Source organism: Anolis sagrei, chromosome 5 (assembly GCF_037176765.1).
Source record: "Anolis sagrei isolate rAnoSag1 chromosome 5, rAnoSag1.mat, whole genome shotgun sequence".
Classification (NCBI taxonomy): Eukaryota; Metazoa; Chordata; class Lepidosauria; order Squamata; family Dactyloidae; genus Anolis; species Anolis sagrei.
This window is the reverse complement of record NC_090025.1, coordinates 86565966-86590032: the sequence shown is the minus strand read 5'-3', so window position 1 is coordinate 86590032 and position 24067 is coordinate 86565966. Positions and strand designations below refer to the sequence as shown.

General features: G+C 43.0%; 1 protein-coding gene across 15 annotated transcripts in view; it reads left to right on the top strand.

The window, feature by feature from the left end:
* Nucleotides 1–24067, top strand: part of MAGI2 (membrane associated guanylate kinase, WW and PDZ domain containing 2) — a 1143898-nt gene that overhangs the window by 662627 nt on the left and 457204 nt on the right. For all 15 annotated transcript variants that reach the window (XM_067468832.1, XM_067468841.1, XM_067468833.1 and 12 more), the window contains one exon: nucleotides 22762–22977. In XM_067468832.1, coding sequence (XP_067324933.1) covers nucleotides 22762–22977 — 216 coding nt within the window. The remainder of the gene's footprint in view (nucleotides 1–22761; nucleotides 22978–24067) is intronic.

Sequence of the window (24067 nt, the reverse complement as noted above, 5' to 3'; positions counted from 1 at the left end):
TCGGGGGCAGTGTGTGGTGAGGGGAGGGATGGTTTCCGAGAGGTCTCCGCTAGTATGCGGGGTCCCGCAGGGAGCCATTCTCTCTCCTCTCTTATTTAACATCTACATGCGACCACTTGCCCGACTGGTGCGAAGCTTTGGGCTTGAGTGCCACCAGTACGCTGACAACACTCTGCTCATTCTGAGAATGGAGTGCAGGCTGGACTCCGTACCCAAAAATTTCCATCAGTGCCTTGAGGCCGTTACTGGATGGTTGCATGCCAGCAGGTTGAGTGTAAATCCATTGAAGATGGAGATCCTTTGACCGGGCCATCCGGGTGGGAGGGAGATCCAACTGCCTACCCTGGATGGCGAGACACTACGTCCGTCATTTCTGTAAAAAGCCTTGGTGTCTTATTGGACCCGCTGCTCACAATGGAGGCCCAGGTCTCTGCTGTGAGCAGATCTGCATTTTTCCATCTATGTCAGGCTAGGCGACTGGCTCCCTACCTATCTAGGAATGACCTGGCTACGGTGATCCAGGCGATGGTTATCTTGAGGCTTGACTACTGTAACGCCCTCTACATTGGCCTTCCTTTGTCAGTGATCCGGAAACTGAAGCTGGTGCAAAATGCGGCAGCTCGTCTTCTCGCCGGCGTGCTGGCGAGGTGTCGTATTACCCCAATCCTCCAACAGCTGCACTGGCTACCGATTGAGTACCGGATCACTTTCAAGGTGCTGGTACTAACCTTGAAGGCCTTATATGGTCTGGGGCCGGCGTACCTGAGGGCCCGCTTACCCCCCTACCAACCCCAGAGATTACTCCAATCTAAAGACCAAAATCTGCTTGCAGTCCCTAACATCCGGACCTATCATTTGTCATCTACTAGGCATAGAGCCTTCTCGTTCATAGCCCCTAATTTATGGAATGCCTTGCCGGGCGAAACTCGATCCAAGACCTACTTGCTTTTTGGAAAGCCTGTAAAACTTTTCTTATCCGGCAAGCTTTTGATGGGTGAACAACCCGGGCTATGCCTGTTCTCGCTGTCTATTGTTATTGTTATGGTTATTTTAAAAGCTAATTGTATTGTTTTAATTTGTTTCTGTAAACCGCTCCGAGCCAAACTGGGAGTAGCAGTATACAATAAATAAATTAAACAGTTCAGGTCCTGCCTATCTTTGTGACCACCCTCCCCCCCCCCCGCCCCCCCATGAACCGGTGCAGGCTCTAAGATCTCCTGAGGAGACCCTCCTCTTGGTCCTGCCACCGTCACAAGCACGGTTGATGGGGGCGAGGGAAAGGGCTTTCTCGTTGGTCCCCCCGGCATTGGAATGCCCTCCCCAGGGAGATTAATCAGCCCTCCCCCACTGTCCTCCTTCCATAGGTACCTGAAGACCTGGCTGATCAAACAAGTTTTTGAGAACACCTAGTCCCTAGTTATTCTATGCAATAGGTATGCAGGGTTGCACATTATTCCATGCCCTCCTTCCATGGCTAGGGCTCTGCACTTATTCCATTCCCTTGAAGTCGATAGGAACTTTAGGAGGGTCTACCCCAGGAGGGGAGATCCTGAGATAGTGTTAGAATTTAGCCAGGAAAAATATGCCATCAAAATGGAGCCGATCCACCATTTCGCGGATACGGGGGCCCAAGGGGTTTCCGTATCCGCGGTTTGGGAGAGCGGAGGTTCGGCCTCCCCGGGACGCCAGGGAGGCATCCCGGGCAGGCCTGCAGTCTCCTGTGGCCCAGAAAAGGTTAGTTTCATGCACTTCGATAGTTTCAGGCAAGAAAGGGACACAAAGTATTAAGCTGGAGAGTTTAAAAGTTACAATTTGATTAATCTTTATTGAGGGATTGGTTACATAGTTGGGGCTAGCAAAGGAGTGAAAGGAGAGAGCATACAGCTGTAAAGAGTCCCTGGTTGAGGCTGCAGCTGGGGCACATTTCATCAGTTTGACCCAACTTGGCATTCAGGAACTGTGGAACTCCCTGCGGCTGGTCAGATCAGCTTGAAGGCAGGGGTCTGGGATGCTCTCGACGACACCCTTGTCCTATTGTTTACAGCCTGGCCACATTTACAGTAGGTTACTGCCATTGGTTGGTGAGCACTGTTTTTAATTGAGTCTTAAGTTTGTTGTTTTATATATCTATATGTTTTATCAACTGTTTTTTATATTATTTTTTGCTTTATATTCTGTTTTGGGCAGAATATCTAAGAATATCAGGTCTAAGACACCCTGAGTCCCTTCGGGGAGATGGTGGCGGAATACAAGAGTAAAGTTGTTGTTGCTGTTGTTAAGTCCAGATGATAAAGATGAGATGAACATGTCTCTTGCAGAGGCGGAAATGCACTTTGCTTCAAATCTACATCCCCTAAGTCCTAACACTGTTGGAATGCAACCCTGAGATTAGACATAATAGAGTTTATTTTGGTTCCCTTTGTTGTTTCCCACAACTACAGGCATCTGTGATAGTATGTCAGAATGTATGTGCCTAAGAAAGGCAAGACATGAATGAGACCAAATGGATGCAATCAGCACTGACCAAAATAGCTCATTCATGAGAGACCATGCTTTTGTGGAAATTGAGTTGTGAAACTGACTCAAATTTCAGGCAGTTGGTTGTTCTGGATGGAATATATCATGTTGTAGTTGTTCAGTTAGCAAACTTTTGAATGCCAATTCCACTCATATTGGCTTTGCTTGGAGATATTGATCTAAGTGCTTATAGTCCATTAGTACAGACTAATGGAAAATCACATTGTAATCCCAATTTATTCATTAAACTAATCCTCTTTCCATTACTGATCTCATTCTGTACACTCTACCTTTCAGAAGCTTTATATTATTTGTCCTTGCATGTGTGTTGCTGCAAGAGACAAGAACTCTCACAGCAGTTATACTATGGCTCGGTAGTAAATTGCTATTTTAGGTATGCCTGAAGGCTTATGTTAGCCCAGCAGGTCAAATTGCAGCATGCTGTCTGTTCAGGAAACAGGGCTTTCCCTCTCTCATTGACATATGAAGGTAGTGTAGTACTCACATTCTTTGGATTCTGGCCCAGATGAATAATTAAAGTATTGTAAGTGCACCAGAGATGTTGTTATGAGAGTTCATTACCCAGAATTCTCAAGTTACCATCATGATTCTTGGAGTTGTAGTCCAAAACAAAGTAGACTTCATCAAGCTCTGTATTTAGTGTGAATTAATTTCAGAGCTTCTATCAGGTTATAGAAACCCTGTAGTTACTTACTTAGGCGATCCCTCGTTTTCCGAGGAGGATTGTCTTCCAGTATTCTGGAGGGCTTTTGCACAATTGAGACTCGTGCGCCAGCTGTGACCGTACCTCGCGAAGGCTGATCTGGCCAGGGTGGTCCATGCCTTGGGGTTGGCTTGACGCGCCTTCCTCTTGGCACGCTTCTCCCTTTCACCCTCCATTCATGCCTCTTCAAATTCTGCAGCACTGCTGGTCACAGCTGACCTCCAGCTGAAGCGGTCAAGGGCCAGGACTTCCCAGTTCTCAGTGTCTATGCCGGAGTTTTTAAGGTTAGATTTGAGCCCATCTTTAAATCTCTTTTCCTGTTTACCGACATTCCATTTTCCGTTCTTGAGTTCGGAGTAGAGCAACTGCTTTGGGAGACGGTAGTCGGGCATCCGGACTATGTGGCCGGTCCAGCAGAGTTGATGGCGGAGGACCATCGCTTCAATGCTGGTGGTCTTCGCTTCTTCCAGCACGCTGACGTTTGTCCGCCTGTCTTCCCGAGAGATTTGCAGGATTTTCCAGAGGCAGCGCTGATGGAATCTTTCCAGGAGTTCCATGTGACCATCGCTTCAATGCTGGTAGTCTTTGCTTCTTCCAGCACACTGACATTTGTCCGCTTGTCTTCCCAAGAGATTTGCAGGATTTTCCGGAGGCAACGCTGATGAAATTGTTCCAGGAGTTGCATGTGATGTCTGTAGACAGTCCACGTCTCACAGGCATATAGCAGGGTTGGGAGGACAATAGCTCTATAAGCAAGCACCTTGGTATCCCTACGGATGTCCCAGTCCTCAAACACTCTCTGCTTCATTCGGAAAAATGCTGCTCTCGCAGAGCTCAGGCGGTGCTGTGTTTTGGTGTCGATGTTGACTTTGTTGGAGAGGTGGCTGCCAAGGTAGCCTGTAGACCTTCTGCTACAGCTGTATACATTTAAAAAAAATTGAGATAGTTTTAGGCAATTGTGTGGCTTCTAAAGGCATTATCTTTTAATGGTTGGGTCCTGTTCACTGGCATGCACCGGGACTGTGGCGCAGCTGGCTGGGAGTCAGTTGCGTTAAGATCACTACTGACCAAAAGATCATGAGTTTGAAGCCAGCCTGGGTCGGAGTGAGCTTCTAACCAATTTTGTGTAGTTTTCTACCGACCTTTGCAGCCCGAAAGACAGTTGCATCTGTCAAGAGGCAAATTTAACTAATTTATGATGCCATAAAAATCTCCAGCAAGCATGCAAAGAATGAGGAAGTACCTCATCAGTGTCACAAAATGGTTTGTGAAGGGACAGCTCCCCTGGTGGCCAGAAAACCATCAAGAAAAGCTGGAATGTTAAATTGCCTCTGTGTCTGTCTGTATATGTTGTGTGTCTATGGCATTGAATGTTTGCTATGTATATGTACATTGTAATCCGCCCTGAGTTCCCTGCGGGGTGAGAAAGGCCGAATATAAATACTGCAAATAAATAAATAAATAAATAAATAAATAAATAAATAAATGTGTTTATATTAATTTGAATTTAGATGTTTTTAATGTTAAAATCATGCTTTGATGTTAACAGCTTTTTGTGTTTATATTTATTGTTATATCTCATTTTTTTTCATCCCTTTCTGAGAAGTTGTGAATCTCCTTTTCAGAAGAAAACTTGGATTGAGATCAAATAAAATATCAGTCAGTCGGTAAACCAAATAAAATATGTTCTTTAAGATTAATCCAAGTTCAGGTGTATACGTAACATTACTTTTTTAATGACACGTTCTTTAAATTATTTATTTATTTATTTCGAATATTTGTACCTTGCCCTTTTCAATCCCCTGGGGTGGGGGGGGGGACGACTCGGGGCAGCTTCCAATCGGCAGCAATTTGATGCCTCAATATATACATAATAAAAACAAACAGGCAATAATTATAAATAGTTAAAAACATTAAAACAATACAATTAAAATCTACTAAGAATTGCCACTCTGGTGGCCATTATTAGCCGAAAACTGTGGTTGGATGCTTCATCAAACTTATCCATAATCCATTTCCAAGCCATTGTCAACATTGTTATTGTCATTGTCCGCTTAATTACCCGAAGGCCTGGTCCCACATCCACATTTTTTACTTTTTTCTAAAGGTGAGGAGGGATGAAGATAATCTGATTTCCCTGGGGAGTGAGTTCCACAGGCGGGGGGCCACCACCGAGAAGGCCCTGTCCCTCATCCTAAGCGTGTTTGAGACAGAGGCAGGGCCAAGAGCAGGATCTCCCCATAAGATCTTAAACTCCGGAGTGGGACGTAGAAGAAGATACGTTCGGACAGGTACACTGGACTGGAGCCATATAGGGTTTTATAGGTCAAAATCAGCACTTTGAATTGTACTCGGATTTGGATCGGCAGCCAATGGAGCTGACATAAAGGGGTGGGGATATGCTCCCTTTATGATGCTCCAGTAAGTGATCTAGCTGCTGCCTGTTGAACTAATTTGACGTTTCTGAACAGTCTTCAAAGGCAACCCTACGTAGAGAGTGTTGCAGTAATCTATTCGGGACTAGCCATCCCCTGCCATGCATTGCTGTGGCCCAGTCTGTTGATCTGGAATATAAAGTAATGAGAAAGTGTTGGTTTCTAATATATGTAATTTCTTTATGCTTGTGGGTAAACAGTATTTCTTCTTGTTTCTTTGTCAGTGTTGATGTGGAGATTTTCTGGTTTGCCTACTCTGGAACATGCAACATATTATTGTCCTTCATTAGGGGTCCCTTTCAAATCTATGATACTATATCTGTGTGTGTGAATCATATCTATCTATATCTATGGCTGGATGGCTCTTTGTCGGGAGGGCTTTGATTATGTTTTCTTGCCCTGGTGAAGGGAGTTGGACTGGATGACCCTAAGTATGGGGGTTCTGTGTGGGAAGTTTGCCCCAATTCTGTCTTTGGTGGGGTTCAGCGTGCACTTTGATTGTAGGTGAACTATAAATCCCAGAAACTACAACTCCCAAATGTCAAGGTCTATTTTACTCAAACTCCATCTCTGTTCATATTTGGGCATATGGAATATTTGTGCCAAGTTTGGTCCAGATCCATCATTGTTTGAGCCCACAGTGCTTTCTGGATGTAGGTGAACTACAACTCTCAAACTCAAGGTCAATGCCAACCAAACCCTTCTTGTATTTTCTGTTGGTCATGGGAGTCCTGTGTGTCACGTTTGATTCAATTCTATCAGTGGTGATGTTCAGGATGCTCTTTAATTGTAAGTAAACTATAAATCCCAGCAACTACAACTCCCAAATGACAAAATCAATTTTTTGAGTGGTGGTCACTCCTTGGGTTGGTAGGTGTCTTATGGCCAAATTTGGTGTCAATTCGTCTAGTGGCTTTTGAGTTATGTTAATTCCACAAATGAACATTACATTGTTATTTATATAGATGTGACAAGAGTGTGGACCACTGTGGCCAAAATTTTAATATGATGTTTAATATGATGTATGGTTTATGGCAAGGAATCCTCCCAAAATTTCCTCTTCAACACAACTGTTAAAGGTACAAGAGTCCTGTCTCTTATTTCACAAAGACTTGGCACAAAATGATACATACCTAGCTAGAAGTAAGTCCCATTTGTTTCAGTGGTGTTCTGGTACAGCTGTGCCAGGAGCTCCAAGTTTATTTGCTTTGTATTAAATGTTTGGTTGCAGTCCTGGGTTTCAGGGACTCTGCAGATAGGTGGCTTCCTTTGGTTGCAGTCATAGGGCAAGTCACCTGCCCATCATCGTTAAGTTTTGGTCCCGCCCCTTGCTCAGGGCAATTGGGAAGGGAAGGGAGCCATTTTTTAGTTAGTCTCAGCAAGGAAAGCTAATGTACAGGATGTGTGCAAGCTTCCCCTGTACAAAAGCTTCAACCCTTAAGACATTCTGGAGGGAAACAGTCTTAAGAGACTCCAAAGATTTCCAGGGAAACATCCCTAAAGACCAAAGAACTCCAACTGGAGAACATCTAAGCCTTTACTGGTAGGTCCACTTGGCATTCGAGAAGCAGTTCGACCCGGTAGCGGAGCCCACATCAATAAGGGTTAGATTACAGTCAGCCTGGGAGAAGTTAAAAAGGGGACTTTCCTTTAAAGTGAAGAAGAAGTTATTGAAGACAATTGCCTGTCCTTCGTGGGCAAGATTAGGAATTCACCAGTTGCCTAAAAGCTTGGAATCATTTGCTTAACTTTACTGAAGACAAGAGAAGTTTCTGTTTGATTGTTCATTAATAAAAGACTTTGTTATACTTCACAAGCCATCCAAAGGCTATTTGTGGTGAAAACCCTCTGAGAACTTCTCTTTAGGCCCCCTGGCTTCCCGCTGGGCAAAAGTTGCACGTCCTGTTCTAAAGGAAATTCTTTACAGGCCCAGCGCGTGACAGAACAAATGGCATATGCTCCTTGGTTCTTAAAGTGGCAGAAAATGTGTTTATTAGAAGTATTCACAATGCTTTTGTTATTCTCAGCTTTAGGATGTTGTTTTCTCCTCTTGCCCTCGAATACGTTAATGCATATTATTCCTTATTTGTTTTTACTGAGACTATCAGAAGCATTTTCTGTTTGCAGTTAACACCTCAAGGGAAGAGGCAACTGCAGAACATCACATTTCTTCAGACCAGAATGTTGGCAGCCTTTTCACTAGAAGGAATGGCAGAATATCCTTGCATGCATCTTGAAGGAGGGTTCATGTGCAGGAAGACTTTAAGTGAATCATTAAGCCTGGTTGCTGATCATCTGTGTTTGTAAGCGACTCCAAGTCACCTATCGACTTTTGGCAACCCCATGAATTTCATAGGGTTTTCTTAGGCATGAAATACTCAGCAGGTGGTTTTGCTAATTCCTTCCTCTGCAGCCTGCTAAAGTCCAAGAAGGTTTAAATAACACATTTGCTGTATAAAACAAACATTGTAGAGGGCTGCCTTAAAATTGTCCAGGGCCATCTGGAGATAGCTAATGCCCTCCAAAATAAAGAAGAGAACAGCAAGCTACAGCGAACATGTTTTTGAAAAGAAGTCTATGAAACGGCGGGGAATGCTTATCAATGTGTAGAAATCTTGCAACAAGGAGAATAGATTGCAAAAGTGCTTAGACTTTGTGAAGATTCTCTCTATATTGGGCTTGAATAGACTTGAATTTAGGGGCAAAAAGCTACAAATAGCACAGCTGGCTGTTGAACATTTGGGGGCGATGCTGACAAAAAATGATAAAGAACCCACTTTCTCACATTGAACAAGGATTTTATTGGAGAATACTTCTTACTTACTTACTTACTTACTTACTTACTTAGGCGATCCCTCATTTTCCGAGGAGGATTGTCTTGTGGTATTCTTGTGGGTCCGTATGTGGCTCTGGAGCCCTATTCTTGCTCTGCATCTTCTTCCGCAGTGAGGGCATTGGTTTCCAGGTGGAAAGTGGTCTCGGTCGGGGCTGGCTTGATGCGCCTTCCTCTTGGCACGCTTCTCCCTTTCGCCCTCCATTCGTGCCTCTTCAAATTCTGCAGCACTGCTGGTCACAGCAGACCTCCAGCTGGAGCGGTCAAGGGCCAGGGCTTCCCAGTTCTCAATGTCTATGCCAGAGTTTTTAAATCTTTAAATCCCTTTTCCTGCCCACCAACATTCCATTTTCCGTTCTTGAGTTCGGAGTAGAGCAACTGCTTTGGGAGACGGTGGTCGGGCATCTGGACTACGTGGCCGGTCCAGTGGAGTTGATGGCGGCGGACCATTGCTTCAATGCTGGTGGCCTTTGCTTCTTCCAGCATGCTAACGTTTGTCCGCCTGTCTTCCCAAGAGATTTGCAGGATTTTTTGGAGGCAGCACTGATGGAATCGTTCCAGGAGTTGCATGTGACGCCTGTAGACCACGTCTCACAGGCATATAGCAGGGTTGGGAGGACAATAGCTCTATAAACAAGCACCTTGGTATCCCTACGGATGTCCCGGTCCTCAAACACTCTCTGCTTCATTCAGAAAAATGCTGCGCTCGCAGAGCTCAGGCGGTGTTGTATTTCGGTGTTGATCTTGACTTTGGTGGAGAGGTGGCTGCCAAGGTAGCGGAAATGATCAACATTTTCTAATGTTACACCATTAAGCTGTATTGCTGGCATTGGAGAGGGGTTGGCTGGTGTCTGCTGGAACAGCACCTTGGAGAATATTTATACTAAACTTATATTGAAGGATATTGAGCTTGGGGGGTAAAGTGCCACTAATGACACATTCTCTTCACTAATGGCACCTTTTAGGAAGAGGACATAACTCTGCTTTTATTTTACAAAGGACAATTCTCGGAAAGAGAGTGGTTTCAGATCCCCTGAGTAACACATGTCCCAAGCAAAGTAAGGTTTTGATCATTTATCCCAGCAGTTTTTGTTTCATAAAAAATACTTAAGAAACAAACAAGCAGCGATCCTTGTGATGAGACACAGGGAAGGCACAACAGCTGCTATACAAAAGCATCCATGTACACAAAGATCCTAGAGGGTTTCTCTCAAAGACTAAAGGTGCACCTAACCTGGGTGGTTCTGCTCAGTGTAAATGTTCCCCAGAGCAGTCCCGGATCTGGCACCATTGTTTAGTTGGCTGGAAGGCACAGCTACTCTACTAGATGGATAAATATGTTACTCTTCTCTGTGCTGGCCATGGAGCATCTGACCATTGCTTGTTTATAAAGCTATTGTCCTCCCAACTCTGCTATACGCCTCTGAGACGTGGACTATCTACAGACATCATATGCAACTCCTAGAACGATTCCATTAGCATTGCCCCTGAAAAATCCTGCAAATCTCTTGGGAAGACAAACGGACAAATGTCAGCCTGCTGGAAGAAGCAAAGACCACCAGCACTGAAGCAATGGTCCTCCACCATCAACTCCGTTGGACTGGCCATGTTGTCCCGACGCCCAACCAGTCTCCCAAAGCAGTTGTTCTACTCCGAGCTCAAGAACAGAAAACAGAAAGTTGGTGGGCAGGAAAAGAGATTTAAAGATGGGCTCAAAGCCAACCTTAAAATCACTGGCATAGACACTGAGAACTGGGAAGCCCTGGCCCTTGAGCGCTCCTGGTCAGCTGTGACCAGGTGTGCTGTAGAATTTGAAGAAGCATGAATGGAGGGTGAAAGAGAAACGTGCCAAGAAGAAGTCACATCAAGCCAACCCCAACCGGGACTGCCTTCCACCTGGAAACCAATGCCTTCACTGCGGGAGAAGATGCAGATCAAGAATAGGGCTCCACAGTCACCTACAGACCCAACACCAATACACCCATCTTGGAAGACAATCCTATTCAGACTAAGAGGGATCGCCTAAGTTTTTTTTAAGTGCCTCTGCCAAGAGCAAAATGTGAAAGTATAAAACCTTTCTTTTCATGATTCAAAAGGCTTCTGAAATAGATTTCCAGGTTGAAGTGGCAATAGAAATAGAAAGAAGAAGAAAACCCAAAGGCTCATATTTTATTTGTTTTTTCAGAAATTATACTAGTAACTTCAAATTCTTGATGATGCTTATAAATAAATTTATATGGGAAGTCAAATATGCATCTAGCGCTTTTCTTGACATCTTTGTTGAAGGTTAAGTGAAAAATATCTTGGACTTGGGGAAATAGCAGGGATCAATATCAGTTTCAAACTTAAAAAGTGGAAGATCCATATCCCACAAGGTTTTAAAAGAGAAAGTCAATCAATATATTGGGTTGTTGTAGGTTTTTCCAGGCTATATGGCCATGTCCTAGAGGCATTTTCTCCTGACGTTTCGCCCAGATTGGTTCATATTATTTGAGAACCTGATGAACCAACCTGGACACAGCATATTATTTGAGAACACAGAAATGCTGAACCTCTCTCACAACCACCATGTCAGACTACACAGAGAAGCCATTGAAATCCACAAGCATGTGGACAATTTCAACAGAAAGGAGGAAACCATGAAAATGAACAAAATCTGGCTACCAATATTAAAATATTTTAAAAAGTCTACAATTACAACAGCAAAACAACAGAGAGTAAACAAACAAGGACATCTAACCACCTCTCAACAAAAGATTGCTCCAGGCACTGCCAGGCAATCAAATTCTAATCAAGGTGGTCAGTTGAAACATTCACACCTAGCTCCAGCGGACAAGTGTCCTTTGTCTCACCCAGGTCATTCCACAGATATATAAACCCTTTTTTCCTAGTTCCAACACTACCTCTGAGGATACTTGCCATAGATGCAGGCGAAACGTCAGGAGAAAATGCCTCTAGAACATGGCCATATAGCCCAGAAAAACCTACAACAACCCAGTGATTCCGGCCATGAAAGCCTTCGACAATACATTCAATATATTGTTCACTGAAACGACTGTTTCACCTGGGTTTTTTAAAAATCAAACTCTAGACAAACCTAAACATGATTCCAGATTTTTAAATATGGCTATTGATCCTGATTCTACTGATTCTGCATTCTCATTTTGAGAAGTTTGCACTGAAATTCACTGTCCACTTATCATGAAAATAACTATATAGCAGTAATGGGATCAGTGCATTAACTGATAAATACAACCTGAGATGCCATGTTTTCAGAAAACTGGTGTATAGAACTTTCAGAAAATATTTTCTGTGGTAGGTATTTGAGGTATAGTCTCACCGAATACCTAGAACTGAGAGTGTGTTCATAGATAATCAGCAGTTTGGTTTTTTTAATAGTAAAATTACATGAGCTACTAACACCATCAACTTCTGTATTGTTATCTAAAGATCAAAATGGGGCTGGGAAAGTGGGGGTTGAAATGTGTGTGTGTGTATGTGTGTGTGTGTGTGTATGTATGTGTGTGTGTATATATATATATGTGTGTGTGTGTATAATGTTCGTTTATGGGATTAACAGAACTAAAAACCACTGGGCGAATTAACACCAAATTTGGACACAAGACACATAACAACCCAATGTATGTCCTTCACTCAAATTTTTTTGATTTTGTCATTTGGGAGTTGTAGTTGCTGGGATATATAGTTCACCTACAATCAAAGACCATTCTGAACTCCACCAATTATGGAATTGAACCACACATGGCACACAGGACTCCCATAACCAACAGAAAACACTAGAAGGGTTTGGTTGGCATTGACCTTGAGTTTGGGAGTTGTAGTTCACCTACATCCAGAGAGCACTTATGTGGGGAGGCTAATTCAACTAATTTACGAGGCCATAAAAATCTCCAGCAAGCATGCAAAGAATGAGGAAGTACTTCATCAGTGTAACAAATGGACGGTGAAGTGACAGCTCCCCTGGTGGCCAGAATACCCTCATGAAAATGTTAAATAGCCTCTTAGTGTCTGTCTATATATGCTGTGTGTCTATGGCATTGAATGTTTGCCACGTATATGTACATTGTAATCCGCCCTGAGTCCCCTGCGGGGTGAGAAGGGTGGAATATAAAGAAAAGAAGGATGAGAGGAGATATGAGCAAGCTTGTTTACTGCTTCCATGGAGATTAGGACAAGGAACAATGGCTTCAAACTACAAGAAAGGAGATTCCATCTGAACATGAGGAAGAACTTTCTGACTGTGAGAGCCGTTCAGCAGTGGAACTCTCTGCCTCGGAGTGTGGTGGAGGCTCCTTCTTGGAAGCTTTTAAACAGAGGGTGGATGGCCATCTGTCAGGGGTGCTTTGAATGCAATATTCTTGCTTCTTGGCAGGGGGTTGGACTGGATGGCCCATGAGGTCTCTTCCAACTCTTTGATTCTATGATTCTATGACTGTAAATAAATAAATGAATAAATAAATAATGATTCCGGTCATGAAAGCCATCAACAATACAATGTTCAGATTCAGAGACCTCCAGTTAATAACAGGGAGTAAAATGGGTTAACATGGTTTTATCCCTTATTACACAATGTTGGGGAATGCTCTGGGTATGTCCATTTGTGAGCAGACTATTTCCCATGTGAACAGACTATTAAATGCAGAATTTTGCCTTCTCAAATAGCAAGAGTGGAGTATATTTGTATTATTATAAAGGCTGTGGAGTCTGTATGCCAAACTTTTGACTCTCACTCTTCTGTTTTTGTACTGTCTGACTCCAACTCCTTCATAAATGACAAAAGTATATTAATTAGTAATAACAAATCTGCTGCGGTAAAGTGGTAGCACAAGACATTTTAACACTGTGAATCATCAGGGTACGTAGAAGATAAAATAGATCTATTTGAGTCAAATTTCTGAACAAATAAATCCTTCCCTAAATTTTCATAATAAATATGAAACAAACTATTCACTATTCATTCGGGAAGGCAATATTCCAGCCAGCTTAAAACAAGCTGTAATAAAACCGCTGTTGAAAAAACCATCACTAGACCCCACTCAATTCGTCAACTATCGGCCTGTTTCCAATCTTCCCTTTTTGAGCAAAGTCCTGGAACGTGTGGTGGCCTCACAACTCCAGGTATTCTTGGTAGACACTGATTATCTGGATCCGGCACAGTCTGGCTTTAGGCCGGGACATGGTACCGAGACAGCCCTGGTCGCCTTAGTGGATGATCTCCGCAGAGAGCTCGACAGGGGGAGTGTGTCCCTGTTGGTCCTGCTGGATCTCTCAGCGGCCTTCGATACCGTCGACCACGGTATCCTTCTGGGACGCCTCGCGGGAATGGGCCTTGGTGGCACTGTTTTACAGTGGCTCGGGTCCTTCCTAGAGGGTCGTACCCAGAAGGTGTTGATGGGGGACAGCTGCTCGTCCTCACAACCTTTGTCTTGTGGGGTCCCGCAGGGTTCAATACTGTCCCCCATGTTGTTTAACATCTACATGAAGCCGTTGGGAGAGATCATCCGGAGTTTCGGGGTGCGGTGTTATCTGTACGCAGATGATGTCCAACTCTGTCACTCCTTTCCACCTACTTCTAAGGAGGCTGTTCAGGTCCTGAACCGGTGCTTGGCTGCTGTGTCGGACTGGATGAGGGTGAACAAATTGAAGTTGAATCCAGACAAGACAGAGGCACTCCTGGTCAGTCGAAAGGCCGAACGGGGCATAGGGTTACAGCCTGTGTTGGACGGGGTTACACTCCCCCTGAAGACGCAGGTTCGCAGCTTGGGTGTGACCCTGGATTCATCGCTGAGCCTGGAGCCTCAGGTCTCAGCGGTGGCCAGGGGAGCATTTGCACAGCTTCGGCTCGTGCGCCAGCTGCGCCCGTACCTCGGGAAGTCGGACTTGGCCACGGTAGTCCACGCTCTGGTCACATCCCGCATAGATTACTGCAACGCGCTCTACGTGGGGCTGCCCTTGAAGACTGCCCGGAAGCTCCAGATGGTCCAGCGCTCGGCAGCCAGGTTGCTAACAGGAGCAGCTCTCAGGGAGCATACCACTCCTCTGCTGAGCCAGCTCCACTGGCTGCCAATTCCCTACCGGGCACAATTCAAGGTGCTGGCATTAGCCTACAAAGCCCTAAACGGTTCCGGCCCCACCTACCTCTCCGAACGCATCTCCTCCTATGAACCGACACGGACATTAAGATCGTCCGGGGAGGCCCTGCTCTCGGTTCCGCCTGCGTCACAGGCACGGTTGGCGGGAACGAGAGACAGGGCCTTCTCGGTGGTGGCCCCTCGGTTATGGAATGCCCTACCAAGCGACATCAGACAGGCCCCTTCGTTGCTGGCATTTAGGAAGAAGCTCAAAACCTGGCTTTTTGAGCAAGCGTTTGGCTAATCAGCGCAATTGTACACAGAATGACGGTAAACTGAACATAGGAACGGTATAAGGATATGAGACTGGATCTTGGTTGCGATCGAGGCACTGTATGAATGGTTGTGTGTTTGTTATTGGGTATGCTGTGTTTTAATTGTTATTGTTGTGGTAATTAATATTGTGTAAACCGCATTGAGTCACCTATTATAGGTTGAGAAACGCGGTATAGAAATAAAGCAAATAAATAAATAAATAAATAAATAAATTTAATAAATATAATACATTTTAGCATATAAATAAGAACATCAGCCCTAGCCTTGTCTTACTCAACTGCCAAGCATGCCTGCCCTGTTTGGCATAAGTCTACCCATGCAAAAGAGGTGAACATAGCATTGAATGAAACATGCAGAATAATCACAAGATGTCTTAAACCTACACCTGTTGATAAACTCTATAAGCTAGCTGGCACTCCCCCCCCCCCCCCAATGTGCGGCGGGAAGTTGCTGTTAAATGTGAGAGAAATAAGGTTGAACACTGTGAAAGCTACCCACTACATGGCTACCAGCCTCCTTCCAGTAGACTCAAATCAAGGAACAGCTTTATGATATGTTCAACGTTTTGTCAAAAGCTTTCATGGCTGGAATCACTGGGTTGTTGTAGATTTTTTCAGGCTATATGGCCATGTTCTAGAGGCATTTTCTCCTGATGTTTCGCCTGCATCTATGGCAAGCAGCCTCAGAGGTAGTGAGGTCTATTGGAACTAGAAAAGTATATATCTGTGGAATGACCAGGGTGGGGCAAAGAACTCTTGTCTGTTGGAGCTAGGTGTGAATGTTTTAATTGACCACTTTGATTAGCATTTGATGGCCTTGCAGCCTAGGACAGTCTTTTGTTGAGAGGTGATTGGATGTACCTGATTGTTTCCCCTCTGTTGTTTTGCTGTTGTAATTTTAGAGTTTTTTAATACTGGTAGCCAGATTTTGTTCATTTTCATGGTCTCTTCCTTTCTATTGAAATTGTCCACATGCTTGTGGATTTCAATGGCTTCTCTGTGTAGTCTGACATGGTGGTTGTGAGAGTGGTCCAGCATTTCTGTGTTCTCAAATAAAATGCTGTGTCCAGGTTGGTTCATCAGGTGCTCTGCTATGGCTGACTTCTCTGGTTGAAGTAGTCTGCAGTGCCTTTCATGTTCCTTGATTCGTGTTTGGGCAATTCGTGAGTTGCAAGTATTTCTTTGTCTAAAACATTAGTTTTTCCTAAAACAAATACCAAATTGTGAAAGATTTTCAACATCTATTTAAATTAAAAGAACATTATTGCAAAATACTATTATGCTCAAATTGTTATATTAATTTTAGAGCCATTAGGTGTCTTTTTAATGTTTCACTATTGCAAAAACCCATCTTCTCTATACAATGATATTACTGTGAAACGAACTCTCGAATTTTAGATTTGTTGTAGTAAGGTTAGGTAAGCTGTCCGAGTAATAGGTAAAGATAAAGGTTTTCCCCTAACATTAAGTCTTAGGGGGCTGAATGAAAAGTAATGCCTCCACCTTTGTTACTTGGATTTGGATAGGAATATTTTAATAAATCAAATGCTGAAATAATCCTTAGAATGTGCTCTTTAACTACCACTATTCACTTTTCCACATAATCACCAGACAATTGGATACATTTCTGCCAACAATGGTCAAGTTTTTTGAAGCCTTCACGGAAGAAGTTGACACTTTGTTTCGGCAACCCATTGTGCACAGATCTTCGGATAGCTAAGCAAAGCAATAATGTGACCCACACGTTCTTGTGAAATGCCAATTATGCTTGAAATGTCTCTGAGTGATACAACGATCATCCTGAATCAATATGTCAACCTTTTGCTTGTGGAATTTGTTGGTTGCTGTCACAGGACGTCCAACTCGTTGTTTGTCACGCAAGTCAGATGTTCCTACCACAACATCTTTAAACATACTTGTCCAACAACACACAGTAATCACATCAACACAATCACCATAAACAGCTGATGAATCTCTTTTGGGGTGAAATCTTCTGCTGTCAAGAATTCAATGACTGCCCGTTGCTTAAGTTACATTGACTGACTGTGCAGGGTTCCATACTTCACACTTCAACAACACAATGCTAAGGCTTCCCACCAAAATGGAACTGTAGAGGAGAGTCTACTGAACAAGCCAGTACTTGCCGCATACCAGTACTGCCATCTGTTGAGGAGTTACGAAGGTGGAGGCATTACTTTTCATTCAACCCTCGTAGTTGTGCTCAACTCTGGGGGTTGATGATCATCTCCATTTTGAAGCCAAAGAGCCAGTGTTGTCTAGACATGTGGTGAAGTGTGAATTTTAATCTACTGTTATGTATAGTTATAGATAGGTGTTTGAAAGGGCAAGTATTTAAAGTTGCATAATGGAGGGGGGAGGATGGTAGCCAGCTCAGTTCACTTTGAGCTGGGTTGCTATGGAAAAAGGGGCAGAGCCTACTGCCACTTGGCAGGGCAGCCATTTTAAAATGGTCAGTCTGTAGTCTGTGAACTACAGGAGTGGCTGGTTCTGTTGTGTAGTGAGAACTGGGAAGGTAGACTGTAGTTTAAAAACTACAGGGAAAGGCTGATTCTACTGTAGTGAGAATTAGGAAGGTTTTGGCTTTTAGCCTAGGTAGTTTAGATAAGTCAACTTGACTTATTTATATTAGTAGTTGGTGTATGAGTAGAAGGGGCGAGAGAAACCGAGTAAGAATCTTTATTGCAACAGAAATACCACAAAGAAAGAATAAGCTTGTATCTGAAGTAATCTATTAAGGAAAGAAACACAGCTTGAAGAAAAATAAGTTTGAAACCTGTTTAGTAGAAGGAAGAGTCCTTTCCAGAGTTGTTTTAAGGAATGTTATAAATGTAACCTCTGAAGATATGTGCCTCTAAGAGTCAAGAAACACTGAAACCATCAAGCTTCTGCTACATTTCAATAAACTTGTTACCGTTTCTTTTAAAGCTACTTTCCAAGTTAAGTCACACTACATATTGAAGAAAGACCAATTCAATATTACTAGCTATTAGCTACGTTATCAATTTAGTAAACCCTTTCAAAGTGGTGGCATCTTTACAAAATCGTTACAAACTGATGGCTTCTTCACAAATTGGTGGCATCATCGTTACAAGACACCTCCAAGGTCATGAGGCCGGCATGATTGTATGGAGCACCGTTATCTTCCCATTGGAGCAGTACCTATTAATCTACTCACATTTGCATGTTTTTGAACTTCTAAGTTGGCAGAAGCTGGGGCTAACAATGGGAGCTCACCCTGCTCCCTGAATTTGAACCACCGACCTTTCGGTCAGCAAGTTCAGCAGCTCAGTGGTTTAATCCGCTGCACCACCAGGGGCTATTTGAGCAATATATGCATTCAATGGCTCTCTCACCCACACCCATCTCATGCATTACTTACCTATCTATTTTTTGTATGTACAGGTAACATACCTCAACGCTATGCAAGGTATGGGACACATTGATTTAAAAGTCAATTTCTAAAAGCACTCACTCGTTGATTCACATAAAGAATTCTAAGCCAGATGAAGATGTCAATTATGTGCCTTTAGAACCACATAAAGGAAGACTAATTTAAAGAACATGAGAGTTGACTGGGAGATTTGTGGATTTCTAAGTATTGATTGACTTGTCTAGTGTTTCACTGCTTATCGCTCTGTGGACAGATACAGTTCATGCTCTGTTTCCCTTGCATTAGTGCTGGGATTCGTTGCAAAGACACTAGATTAAGGGTGGGTCAGATGTATTGCATTTTCCTATTACACCTAGAAATCAGGAGCAGCAGACTTGCCATTTTATACTCAGGAAAAGGCATATTGGGTGCTTTTGTAAACATCTATCTTTCTTTGACTGGATTTTTAACTCCAGATTTTGCTGATTTGGTCACTTAGTTTCTACCATGTATTTCAGGAAGCTTGTCATTTTTTCAAAACAGGAGAAATTTTTGACCTATCAGCTTTGTAATGTGCTTCTTTGACCCAATTCAGTAACAAAAGAAAAGAGATGTCTAGCTTTTTCATTCTATATAGTTGTACAGACTTTTGGTCCACCTTTTGTTTGAGAGATTGCAAATATGGATGAAAGCAGTGGTGAATCTGGAACAAAAACTGCTGAACCTTTCCATCATTTTGGAGACTAAGTTGAGTTTAATCATCATCATCATCATCATCATCTTATATATATAAAAATGCTCTGCGCATAATGAGTACCTTAAAAACAAAAGAACCAAGGAACGAAATCACACCAAATTTGGCCACAAACATTTCACAACACAAGGAGTGACCATCACTCAAAAAATTATGACTTTGTCATTTGGGAGTTGTAGTTGCTGGGATTTATAGTTCACCTACAATCAAAGAGCATTCTGAACTCCATCAGTGATGGAATTGAACCAAACTTGGTACACAGGACTCCCAGGACCAAGAGAAAATACTGGAAGGGTTTGGTGGGCATTGACCTTGAGTTTGGGAGTGGTAGTTCACCTACATCCAGAGACTACCGTGGACTCAAACAGTGATGGATCTGGACCAAACTTGGCACATGCACACAATACGCCCAAATGTGAACACAGATGGAGTTTGGGGGAAATGGAACTTGACATTTGGGAGTTGTAGTTACTGGGATTTATAGTTCACCTACAATCACAGAGCATTCTGAACCCCACCAACTACAGAATTGGGCCAAACCTCCCACACAGAACCCCCATGTGGGCCACAGCAACGCGTAGCAGGGGATGGCTAGTGAACAATAAAATTTAAAAAACGATGTATTCTTGTTAAATTCCTCAACCGTTCCATCGTCTTGGCCATTCCTACTTCATATTCCAATTTGAGTTTATCTGATCAAGCTGAAGTTCAAAACGCTTGCTCAAAGAGCCAGGTTTTCACTCTTTTTCAAAAGGTCAGGAGGGAGGGGGCCGATCTAATATTCCTAGGCAGGGAGTTCCACAGCTGAGGGGCCACCACAGAGAAGGCCCTGTCTCTTGTTCCTGCCAAACGTGCCTGAAACATTTGACTGCACTAGAAATATTTGACTGCAATAGAAGATCCACAATATCTGCATTGGAACTTGAATCTTGTGGATTACTGCAGCACCTTTATTCTGGAAAAAAACATGTTTGACTTTCTTGAAACACGTCTGTTCTTTCCACTTGCCTTTGCTCCTTTGGGGATCCAGTGATGGCATATTTGCAAGTGTGGAGCTGTTCTGCTTCTTTGCGTTGGTACAAAATCTTTGCATGCATTTAAAATGTATTTTAATCGAAATTTAAATTGATTTTTTAGAGAGAGAGAGAGATCAAATTAATTCAAACACACTATGCATCATGAAATATAGAAGCTTATATGGGATTTTAAGGGGGAAGATCCACATAAAAATCCTCAGAATACTTGTGCCACATGAATCCCGCAAAGCTAAGGATCTGTTTCTTATATTCCGCTCCTGCTGTCCAAATAGCTAATAGCCATTTTGTTCCATTTTGTTTCAGTAATTTTGTTGCCTTCTTGCGGCAACACCAGAGGCACTCCAAGTGGCCAAATACTGGTCAAAGGACATTTAATCAACTACCAAGTTTGCAAAATCTGTGTTTTTTTATCTGTTTGTTTTGTTCTGTTAGAAAAGTAATACAATGGTATGGTTGCTGATGACACGATAAATAAATAAATAATCTTAGTGTAATTTCTCCAGTGGTATAGGGCACAGACACCCCGTGATAATGCGGCATGTCTCATTAAGAGCCACATCCACTGTTTTAGTGCGGTGAGATGTGTTCCACACTGGGCATGCATACTGAGCAGCAGAGTAGCATAGCGCAAGGGTAGATATCTTCACTGTGTCTGGTTGTGATCCCCGGGTTGTGCCAGTCAGTTTTCGTATGATATTGTTTCTAGCGCCCACTTTTTTGCTTGATGTTCAGGCAGTGCTTCTTGTAGGTCAGAGCACGGTCCAGAGTGACTCCCAGGTATTTGGGTGTGCTGCAATGCTCCAGTGGGATTCTATAAAGAAGTTAAATGCTTATCGAGGCAGGGTGGACACAACGATCACACCTCTGCCCTCAGTATAATACAAATTAGAGGTTTGACTACAAGATAAATGTGAAAGTGACCGAATGTTCTTGGTAGTATTTGCCGCCACCACCTCAGAATTACTGGCCTGAGGAACCAAAAGGTGTGAATGTATGATAGGTAATAGACGTTTGAGCACTTGATTTTCTATGGCTTTTTCCACTGGACGACTGGATTTTAAAAATGTGTTGAGAGAATGAGTTCTGAGGGAAACGAATGGATTGAGGCATACACCAGTTAAAAGTTAACTAAGAAAGAATTTATTTAACTTGATATTAACAACAACTCGTTGGAAATGAGTGGTACAGAATCTTGATTCAATTACAGAGGCTTAGCTGTTTAGACAGTTTTCCCTAAGAATGTAGCTTTGGCTTACTGTGAGTCTCTTTTAACTATACTGTTCAACTTCCTTTTGAAACAGTATCTCACTGAGAACAGTCTCTACTGTCTCACAGAGCAATTAGTCTTTAACTAATTCTCTCCTCAGAGCAATAAGCCTCAAGTGAACAAGTCTTCTTTACTGACCCTGTGTACAGTAAACTTCAAGCCCTTGTCCCCGTCTTATTCTCTCTGACTAAAAGCCTCACTCCCAAAAGCTCACTTTCTTCTGTCTAAATTCTCCTCAGCTCCCCAGCCTAAAAATCCATCTACCCTCTTCGATGTTCAAATCCCTTCTCTCCTTCTGTCAAATTAGACAGCTTATTTCCCTCTCTCTAAACTGGCTCCTCCCCTACTGGCTATACCCAATCAGGAGTCAGCTTGACTCCTCCTCCTGCTCTGCTTGACTACCAAGATGCCAGCCACTGCCATGCAGGCTTCGGCCTAGCCGACTGAAAGGTAGATCTATTACAGTTTCCTTCCCAGGTAATCCTCAGAGATCGGGATGCTTGTCTGTTCTTAAGGTGAAAGCAGGTTGAGCCGCCAACCCATTACGCAAAGTAAGCATTCGCTGTATAGTTGCTTTTGCCCAGGGGCGCTCTTGAGGCGCTGTTGGGGGAAAATAGACCTTGACATATGTGAGTTGTAGTTACTGGGATATATAGTTCACCTACAATCAAAGAGCATTCTGAACTCCACCAATGATGGAATTGAACAAAATATGGCACACAGAACTCCCACGATGAATAGAAAATATATATCAGTGATTGGTTTGGGGGGGAGGGGCACCAAAATACTGCTTGCTTGCCATTGAAAATTACCTAGGGCCACCTCTGGGTGAAAGGCACATGTCTGTGTTTTAGATGGATTAGGGATCAGTTGGTTTTCCCTGTAATAGGCAGTAAGAGCACCTAAAGCTTTGGAGAGCTTCTGTTCAACCATCTCAAAGCTCCCTGCTTGAGCAGTAATGGCATGGTCATCAGCAATAAGATCAGAATAAGAAATAAGATGAGTGAATATTAGATAGGATATGTATATTCCTTCATATGCAGGTGGGAATGTATACACTTTGTATTGCACCAAAATGCTTACAAATTAATCACACGAAAGTTAAATTAGGGAGTTTGGACGGAGAAGGCAAGAATATCAGTGACTGAGAACCAGGAATTGTAGCAAGTCAATTCTTATAAATATGTGAATATGATCACAAGAGTTACTGTCTAGCAGGAGTGCATCAACCCATGACTATACTACATAACAGTAGACGCTCCACAGGACCTTCATCAAAATTTGAAGGCATGGAGAGACAACACAGAAAATAATATGGCAACAAAGGGGTAGGCTTCACACACCCTTATCTCTCCTCTTTCTATTTTGTTTCCTAGACAACTACTACGGTACTCCAAAGCCTCCAGCAGAGCCAACCCCATTACTTTTAAATGTAACGGACCAGATACTCCCAGGTGCCACACCCAGCGCAGAAGGCAAACGCAAAAGGAATAAATCAGTGAGCAATATGGAGAAGACTGGAATAGAGCCTCCAGAGGAAGAGGAGGAAGAAAGACCTGTAGTCAATGGGAATGGCATGGCAATAACACCAGGTCAGTGCTCTTGTATGGATTAGATCCTCTTTCACGTCCCCTCCATCCCCTGGTTATTTTGGGAATGTGTTGGAAGCAACTGTCTCTGTGATTAATGGATGAAACTAGATGTTTTAGCAACAGCATGGTAGGCACAGAAACCAGCAAACACCCAATTTCAATTTCTGATAAAGCTTATTGTGCGGCAGGGAGGAATTCCATGTACAGTATATACGAGGGGTATTTTTTAAGTAAGGTCCGTTGGAACATAAGTACACAACAAAAGTTTATTTCAAAAAAGTGCATTTATTTTCAGAAAGTACATACTTCACTCTATTTTTTGACATAGTTGCCAAGTTTGTTCAAACACTTACCATACCTCTGAACCAATTTTAAAATACCCTCTTCATAAAAACTTGCCGCCTGCTCTGATAACCAAATCGTCTGTAATCAAAGAAGGGCGACCGGAGCGGTCCTCATCATGGATGTTGTCACAGCCATCTTTGAATTGTCGTACCCACTTACGCACTTTGCTTTCACTCATAACAGTATCACCGTATACGTCACAAATCTGTCGATGAATTTCTGCAGCAGGCAGGTTCCTTGCTGAGAAAAACGTATCACTGAGCGAACCTCACATGCGGCGGGTGAGTTGATAGTCTTAAACATTTTTAAAGCACAGAACAGAACCGTGCAGGTTAGCTACAGAGTGGAAACTGAGCACAGTTGTTCCCGAGGCATGCTGGTACACGACGCACGTGCTCGTTGCGGTATGCGTGCGAACTACTAGTATCTACAACAAAACGGACCTTACTTAAAAAATACCCCTCGTATAATAAATAATAAAACTTTATTTATATACCACTCTATCTCCCCCAATGGGGACTCAGGGCGGTTTCCAAGTAACATCACCAAAACATACAAAGTAAGCAGCATAACATAAAATTAACAAAACAGCATAAGCATAAAATTATCACAATAACACATGTATATTAAAAATAATCCTGCCTATTAAGAGCAATTAAACAGCTGGGCCAAGACAAGTGCAAACTCAAAATATAAGGGGAGCTGGGAATTAAGTACAGAGCTATAACAGGATAACGGCAATAGC